The sequence below is a fragment of the Callorhinchus milii genome, unplaced genomic scaffold (genome assembly GCF_018977255.1).
Source record: "Callorhinchus milii isolate IMCB2004 unplaced genomic scaffold, IMCB_Cmil_1.0 Scaffold8, whole genome shotgun sequence".
Taxonomy (NCBI): Eukaryota; Metazoa; Chordata; class Chondrichthyes; order Chimaeriformes; family Callorhinchidae; genus Callorhinchus; species Callorhinchus milii.
The window spans coordinates 1,703,617-1,712,859 of record NW_024704749.1 but is presented as its reverse complement, the minus strand read 5'-3'; the positions used below and the strand labels follow the sequence as shown (position 1 = coordinate 1,712,859).

General features: G+C 43.2%; 1 protein-coding gene across 1 annotated transcript; it reads left to right on the top strand.

Annotated features, from left to right (window-relative positions):
• Positions 1-280: 280 nt before the first annotated feature.
• LOC103188669 (14-3-3 protein eta) lies at positions 281-8,691 on the top strand. The gene is given in 3 exon segments (XM_042337456.1): positions 281-660; positions 7,208-7,397; positions 7,400-8,691. Coding segments are annotated over 3 exon segments (738 nt in total). The 5' UTR covers positions 281-573; the 3' UTR covers positions 7,861-8,691.
• Positions 8,692-9,243: the final 552 nt, after the last annotated feature.

Genomic DNA, 9,243 nt, shown 5'->3' with positions numbered 1-9,243 from the left:
CCTCCCCGCCCGCCCGCCCGCCCCACTGGGTGGGGTAAGAGGTGAGGTAACGGCTCCTTCCCCTCCCTGTTCGCCTCCTCCATTCCATCGCCGCTGGCAGTGAGGGGTCGGTGGGCGGAGGAGGAGGGGGGGGGGAAGGGAGGAAAGAAAACAAAATTGGGGAAGGAAATAAAAATCCGCAAGGTGCTATATTTAGCAAATGACGTCACCGTTAAAGGGCCCGATCCTGGCCGGCGCAGTGCGCATGCCCGACTGCGGCACTGCGGTGCATTGTGGGGCGGGCGGGGCTGGAGGCGGGGCCGCCGCGCCGCCGTGTGTCGCTCTCGGTTAGTAAAGCCGGAGCCCAGCGAGAGGCGCCACTTACTGCCGCCGCCACAGCCACACACACACACACTGACAGAGCGGCCGCTACACAGCGCCGACTGACCCTCACACACACACACACACACCTCACACTCGCCTTCCCGCTCAGACACGAGCCACAGCTACAGAAGCGGGTCTGCTCCCCATCTCCTCTCTCACACACACACACACACACAGCCCCGGCCACCCCCTGCCTCACCGTATCCCAAGATGGTCGACCGAGAGCAGCTGGTGCAGAGAGCCAGACTGGCCGAGCAAGGCGAGAGGTACGATGACATGGCGGCGGCCATGAAAGCGGTGAGTGGAAGCTGAAGCCCACCCTTGTCCGGTCTGTGATGGGTTGTCTCTGTGTGTGAGGGAGAGAGAGAGAGAGCAGGAGTGAGGGGAGACGGGCGGGTCCCGGCCACTGTCTTGACTGTCTGGTTGCTCCCCAGTCCTCTCCCCCCACCCACTCCCCATCACACACACACACACAGCCCTTATGTTTTTACCCCAAAGAAATGGCAACAGAATCGACTCTGAATTCATGGCCCTTCGTCTTTTTCGAAGGTGACGGGTGTAGGGAGGAGAGACCGCTCATTCATTCATTCATTCGGGTGTGAGTCCCAACTGAAGTGGTGCGCGAGTGGGGTGTGGGGGGGGAGAGTGTGGGGGTGGGATGGGGAGAGTGTGGGGGGTGGGGGGGTGGGATGGGGAGAGTGTGGGGGGGGGATGGGAGAGTGTGGGGGTGGGATGGGGAGAGTGTGGGGGGTGGGATGGCGAGAGTGTGGGGGGTGGGATGGGGAGAGTGTGGGGGTGGGATGGGGAGAGTGGGGGGGGTGGACGTTGGGTTTCATGTAGATATAAACTTTTATTCTGAAGGAGTGAGATACATTGTTTGGCCTCAATAATTCCCCCCTCCCCCCCGTCTTAAACGTTAACAAACGTGAGCCGCACAGCAGCAGTTGATCTATTTTATAAGTGGATGAAACAGCAATCTTTTCCCAACCTGGAGGATGAGCTCTGTGTGATCAGGGGGAGTCTTTGGGTGGGCTTCTGCAGTATAACCCATTTATTTTTATTACACTGTTTTCAAGGCTGGTGCACTCGATGAGAAGGGCTGCGTCCTGCGATGGAGAGTTGACATATGTACAAGAATTGTTCCGTTATTTCTTAATATCACCTAACAAAATGTTCTGCTGCTCTCCCCGCCCTTGTAAGCTCTACTTAATGGTCAAAATCACTATTGCTCTGGTCTGTTCTGAAATCCAGGATCAGTGAATGGGTGTGGTCTATAGATATTCTACATAGTGCTGCAGGACCTCGAACATGTAGGAATCAATGACGGGATGAGTTTCTTCTCTCCTCCCATTAAATTTTTGACCTGAAATTGGACAGCTAGAATAGATGACGTTCAACGAGAGGGAGATAAATAGGTTACATTTAACTCTTTTTATCTCATCATCTTTTCCTGAATTCATGTAGTGATTAAAACTGCATTGGTGTGGCCGTAAGGACACCAGGATGGGTGGGTTCTGCAGATTGGCAGAAGCTTAATGAAATGCACTGTAGCATTGAAGCTGACAGAGGGGTCGTGTTAATGAGATCTGAGACAGGGCGGTGACTGCAGCAGAGGTGATAAAATTAGTAATGTGCCTTGAAGGGACTTGCAACCATCTACTCTCAGATTTAATCTGTTGGGGGATCAGTTTCTGTAAACAAGGATTTATTTTCACGTTCTGTACAACAATTTCAGATTTGGTTCAGTTTCAGTACTCCAAGAGCTGAATTGCCTGGTTCCAGCATTTTTAAAGTCAGTCTGATTAACTTGAAGCACATTGTTATAACATCAGGTAATATGATTTTCAGAATGTGTGCAGTTCAGGAAGGGGGGTAAAACTTCCTAGTCCAGTATGTGAGAGAGACTAGGTGGGTTTCTTGGCTGGTGTTGAAGGATTCTTTGAGCAACGGGCATTGTATCAGGGGAACACATTCCTGCAAATGTTCCAACTGAATGGGAATTTACAGGGGTAGGACTGAAATAAAAAATACAAATCTCTTTTTGGGTGGGGCGTTATTATTAGGGTTTAGATCTGTTTTGATAGAATATAGGTGCCTGAAATACAATGACACGGGGAGTAGTGTGTGGAATGAATGTATTAAGAAGACTAGAAGACGGGCTATGGGTGGATTTGCAATCAACCTGACTCATTCCCATAATTGATGACTTAAGACTCCCTCTCCCTCTTTCTTCTCCCCCTGATGGCATTAGTATTGGCACACTTTGCCTTATGCTACTTAAATTTGTGTCATTGACTTGGGTAGAGTATCATAGCTAGACCCCTAATTTCCCGTCCCTGGTTGTACAGGAGTAAAGTAGGGCCTGGCAAGATATTTGCTCTTGAGATTCCCTCAGAGATGGAGTGGTGTGAACAAAATTAATCAGTATTTTCCAAAGAACTGGTAGAAGGCAGTATGGTCTTTTGGAAGATGATTGATGCTTGAGTAAGTGATTTAATCAGGCCAGAGTAGACTTTAGACTGGATTGCTGAATAACAAGCCCACCTTTATTTCAGAGAATGGAGTAGGTGTGTTGTTGAAGTGATTACCTGTTTTAAGGCACTTTCTATTGATCTGGGCGGGGCAGTTTGCTAATCTACTGCTGGGGAGGGAGGGCATTGTAAATCCGATTCCTAATGAGCAGGGTCCAGAAATCACTGAGCTGGTGAATAAGGGAAAGATACATTGGAAAAATGATCGAAATAACAGACACTGTAGTGGGTCCACTCAAGGGACAGTGCTTCTAGGTTTCTGTCGTCTGTTTTCTAGAACATCTATTGTCCAGAATGTTAGGCATGATTAGGAAAAACAAGGTAATTTAGACGTTATCATAACAATAGTGTTGTAGATGCCTTACCAGAATTTTAAAAGTTGACCATTAAATGTGTGCTGTAAATGTGGATGTTTATGTCTAAGCTATAACAAACAATTTGGATATAATAATAATCCTTACATTTGGTATAGTACCTTATTTCAATGTCTCAAATTCTTTCTCAGGATTCAGTGGAAAGTGCAGTTACTTTTGTTATAGTGGTGGTTTTTGGGCTTTGAACTGGTCTTTCTCTTGCTCTGAAACTCAGTGCCACCTGTGCAGTGGAGATTAGAAATTGGGTCAGTGTCACACATTGTCTGGGAGAAATGAAAGGAGCTGATATTGGAGCACATATTGATAGCTGTGTATTCTTGGAACTTGGAAGATATGATCACTATCGTATTCAAGAATATTTAAACTGGCTTCTAACAAAAAAAAATGTAGAATGAGGTTTTTCAAATGAGTAGCCTTGCATCTTCTGAGTATTGCAGGCAGGTTTTGTAGGCCAGTTTCCCACTGATACTATGTATGGTCTGGTTGTTTCGCTGATGTGAATACTACTTGATTTTGATGAGGGTGAACTCTGCAGCCCAACCTGCGATTGGCAGAGTAACCCCGTGGAATCTTAAATACCAATATGAATGACACTCCCCTCAAGTCTGATTTCATGCTCACATTAATTGATTTTACATATGAGGCACATATTGTAGTTTAGCTAGCTCTAAAAATGTGTGCTGTATCCCCTCTGTTAATTGGGCATTTATCATGGTATCGTGTCTCATTATAGCTGATATATGGATTATGCAGAATGTAAGCAAGAAAAACTGACATTGATTCATTGCTGGAGTACTGTTAGATTGGTCCTGACTGGAACTCTGACCTCACTGAGTAGTCATTCATGTTAAATCTGGACTGTGGTTGTTGGTAGGCCAGTCAGCTGTACTTATTTCACGATTAACCTTAAATCTGTCCGTGTTTGATACATGTGTACATTCAGAGGAATCCCCTGATGAGATATGGTGAATGGGAACCCTGACTTTGTGTCCCCTCCTGTGAACAGGAATGCGGCAGTGAAGCCAGAATATAGATCATGGCTTGAGTTCTGGTGTTTGGTGTACTCATTACATTTTATTGATAACCTTAATAATCAATGACTCCATGTCATAAGAATCAGAAATAATGGGAAAGCAAATAATGCTCAGCTTTTGGTCTCCCCATTAAACAGAAATATCCAGATCATTAAACCATCCACCAAAATCAGGTGGGTGACAACTGTAAGTGGAAGCTTAATGAGCAGAAAAAAGAAAGAAAAGATTAATTATGTGAAGCCTTTGAACCTCCTTTAGGCTCAATGAAGAATTTATCACAAATACCTGAATACAAGTCATCTGCTGATTCCCTGAACCGGAGAAGCCCAGGGTGAGAAAGTAAAATGATGCATTGAGGAAGTAAAAGAGTTTCAGACTGAAATTGTGTTAATCAATGTAGTACCACATTTTTCCATTTTCTTTCAATGTTGCCAGGTTGTCTGCCTCAGCAGTATGCAGGTGATGGTGTCAGTACTACTTCGGTTTTTCGGGTTCTAAGCAGTCAGACTGCTATTTCTATTCATTCAATACCTCCAGCCTGCTTGTTATTGGATTTCTCCGTCGGCTTGAAAAACAAGTCTCATTGCCTGATCTACTAGAATGATGTGTATTAAAGAAAGGATGCAGTTAAATGTGCAGTGGTCCATAGTTGCTTGTTTTTTAAAAAAAAGTCTTTCTCTATTATGGAAAGAAATAAGATCTCACATAATTGATGTGTCAAAATTGAAATATTCTACCCCTTAGTCATGAAGATATACCCACTTTCTAATTGGAGATGACGGAAAGCTGGATTGAAGGACCATGCCATGTTCCAATTCACCTCTACTTTGAAATTAAATATTACTTTGATTTGTCTTGTCCCTGCAATATAACTATTCCCCTAAAAAACATAATGTTTGTGAGAGAGTAATCTTCACAGCTATGCCTGCCACACCTAACTATAAAAATAACAAGCTATAACCAGCTATGGGGACTAACTTTAATGAGCTGAAACCACTCCTGGGTGTAAAGTTTGTGGTAATGTTTATCTGCAGGTTGCTGTGATTTGTATAAAAGTGATCACAATAGTGACCGACTCTTCAGGTCAGTCATAATAAAATTTCATCCACTTGCAGAAATCAACACTAATCAACACTCTTCCCACATGGCCCAAGGTCAACAGATAAACTAAGTCATGATGCTACGTGATTGCCTTGTTCACCATTTTGTTGCCATGGCTGCTGTGTGCTTTTCCCACTCCTTTATCAAACTTATCTGGGAGTACAGTGTTTTTTAAAAAATGATCTAGGTGGCACAGCATACTGACTATAGGATTCAGAACACTTTGACCCTCGTCTTCCACGAACCAGTTTGTGGCCCTCTTAAGGTTGGTTGAGGGTCCTTAAATTCTTTCCTTGGGGTCAGTAAACCTGGGCCTAATTATAGAATTAGTTATATAAATACAATTGTAGAGTCACAGAAGTCTGTATAGGGTCTACAACAGGACATGGCTGATGTGTGAGCTGGGAAAGGGGAAAATTATGTTTTATTTTTTAAAAAATTAGATTTTAATACACCCTATACTTGAAGCTGGTTGCATTTCATGTCGTACTTGGGACTGGGTTGAACATCTTGTTTCATTTGGGGAATAATGTGTAACTGGGCAAGATTGGTTAAGAATGTGAGGAGGCAAAAATATTGTTTTAAGACGAGCCCACAGCTATCGTGTTGGGATCTTCTGATCTTTGGGCAGCTCCTTGATTGCGATAGATAGGGTTAATTACTGTTGTGGCAATGGTTTAAACTGTTCTGAATCTGTCCTGGATTTTCAACAGAATTTGATGAGATACCCGTAAATCTGTCGGAGTGTATCTAAAGCCCTACTGAAGTTATACAAATTAATCAAAATATTTCAGATTGCCTTCCATTTATGGTCTTTTGGTGCCAGATACCTCAAAACATTCCTCAGTTCTGATCTTCCCCAGCTGTTGCATGTGAATTTCACCTGCTTCAGTCAGCTTTTCTCCTATTCTGCTTTGCTGCCATCTGGAACTGGTTGATTATTCTAGTCTCCTGCACTTGATACTTCCAGCCTATATTGATGATTAAGAAGTAAAAGCTCTAACTCTTGAATGGGCACTTTTGTTTGGCTGAGGAACCAAACCCCAGCATTACAAAGGGTTAAAGCAATTTTTTGGGAGTCAGCTGGGTGCTTTGACACAGGCGGAAACCCATTCCCATGCTTAAGTGTATCCAACCCCAACTGAGAATTCTGTACATGCATATGAAAATTCCAGAGAGATTATTGGAATGGAATATGCACCGTGAAGGAATGCATCCTGCTTACCTAGTTCTCTTCTCTTCCCCCACCCCCCCATGCCCTTCATAATCATTATTAGGAATAAGGATCTAGAATTGTAGTAAAATCCTTAACAAGTAACACTAGCAATTTATACTAACCTGCCTTCTGGGTCATTATGGGCACCAGTGGAATTATTAACCAGTACAGTGCAATTCATAACTCACAACTCATTTGAATTTTATTGGAATATATAGCAACTTCAGTTGTAAAGGGAGGGGCAGTGGTATTTAGAGCAAGGTCTAGAGATAATGTGGATCATGATTGTCTTGTTGTCATGGTAAATGTCCCCCTCTTTTAGCAAACATTGTTATCACGAAACGTTGTGAAAAGATAACTTGGTTGACTGGTGAGTAATGACAAAGACACGTGAAGAGAGACATGTAGCAAGATCTGGGGTTAGTTTGAAAATGAGATTGCATTTTTGCTGCTTATTTTGAACTCTCCTATGGAAGCCAAAGGTGAGAGACTAATGTGATGAACCACAGGTTCACGAGATGTTTAACTTCAAGGGAGTAGGGAAGGGATTGTGCCATTGCCGATCTGATCTCTATTCACTTCTTGCAGGTGACTGAGCTGAATGAGCCACTGTCAAATGAAGACAGAAACCTGCTCTCTGTGGCTTACAAGAATGTGGTTGGAGCCCGGCGGTCATCATGGAGAGTCATCAGTAGCATTGAGCAGAAAAACTCGGACGGCAACGAGAAGCGGCTGGAGATGGTCCGTGCCTACCGGGAGAAGATCGAGAAAGAGCTGGAGCGGTGTGCAACGATGTTCTGTCTCTTCTCGACAAGTACCTTATAAAGAACTGCAACGACTCTCAGTACGAGAGCAAAGTGTTTTATTTGAAAATGAAGGGCGACTACTACCGTTACCTGGCTGAGGTGGCCACTGGGGAGAAGAAGGCTGGTGTGGTCGAATCTTCCGAGGCATCCTACAAGGAGGCTTTCGAGATCAGCAAAGAGCAGATGCAGCCAACCCACCCCATTCGCCTAGGGCTGGCCCTCAACTTCTCAGTCTTCTACTACGAGATCCAAAATGCACCTGAGCAGGCCTGCCACCTGGCCAAAGCAGCCTTTGATGATGCCATCGCTGAATTGGACACATTAAACGAGGATTCCTACAAGGACTCGACTCTCATCATGCAATTGCTACGGGACAACCTCACCCTCTGGACAAGTGATCAGCAAGACGATGAAGCAGGAGAAAGCAACAACTAATGGTCTTTCCTCTCTCCCGCCCCCCCCACCTTGAATCACATGCTATATACCCTAATGCTAATATATCTACTGTACACAGCTCTTCTAATCTGCTGCACAACCATCAGAAAAAAAAATTCAGTAGTCTTCATTGGTTGTGTTGGTTTGTGTTGATATTTAAGCCCTTTGCTGTAGTCGCACTCAAATTGTGCTAAGAGCAAGGCAATTTGACCGTGAAAAACCATTTACAGATAATTTTGATCTTTTAAAGGAAATACTAGCGGATTTTAGAACAAGCAAATAATTACCGTATCAAGTTATAAATGGAAATTGGAAAAGCTGTGACTTTGTGTCAGGCGTTCCGCCCTGTGCATGCAGAAACTACAGTATCCCTGTTGTTACTCCAGTAACTTCAAACGTGGGTCAGCAATCGACTGACTGTATTGTAGCCATTACATAATAGTCTGCTAGTTTTCAGCCAATGAACTTTTTTCATCCATGAATTAGACTTAGATAGCTGGGAGGACTGGCTTCTTTTGTGTTGCTCAATATTTTTGCTATGTTAATTTATATGGAGCTATACAATGTACACACAGATTTTAGGTAATGCATTGCATCTGCTAAAATGTTTTGATACTTTGTTTAAGAAAAACACACATTTTGTCAGATGTTTGTTTTAACCTAAGTGGTTTATAATTTTGTAAAACATCTGCTACCAATCAGTTTGCAAGTGGGTTTGATAAATGCAAGACCAGATTGTATTAGACAGCATTGAAATGAAGGTTGATGGAATGCCAAACCTTAATTAAATGTTCAATTGAATGGATGAAATAAAATGCTGCTTAAGGTGTATTACTATGTAATTAGCCCTCTTTCTTGTGCTGTTGGCCAGTTGATCTTTTGGAAGAATGAATCATAGAATATTATAGTACAGAAGGAGACCATTCAATCCATCGTGACTGTGCCGGCTTTTTGGAAGAGCTACCCAATCAGTCCCACTCCTGCTCTTTCTCCATATCCTTACAATTATTTCTTTTTCAAGTACCTATCCAATTCCTTTTAATTCCCTTTTGAAAGTTGTTGTTGAATCTGTTTCCAACATCCTTTCAGGCAGTGCATTCCAGACCATAACAACTCTGTTTAAATAAAAAAAAAGGTTTCTTCTTCTCCCCTCAAATTCAAGATAATTTGCAAAAGAATCAATGTCCCCTGGTTACAGACCCACCTGCCAGTGGAAACAGTTTCTCCTTATCTACTCAATCAAACCTCTATTAAATCTCCATTAACAAATGAATGAATTCTAGTGGGACTTGAAGATTTAGTTCTATGACAATTAATATGACTACATGTGCAATACTCTTGGAGTATGGTCAGTGTACTGTTCTGTGGTGGATCTGAGCTGTA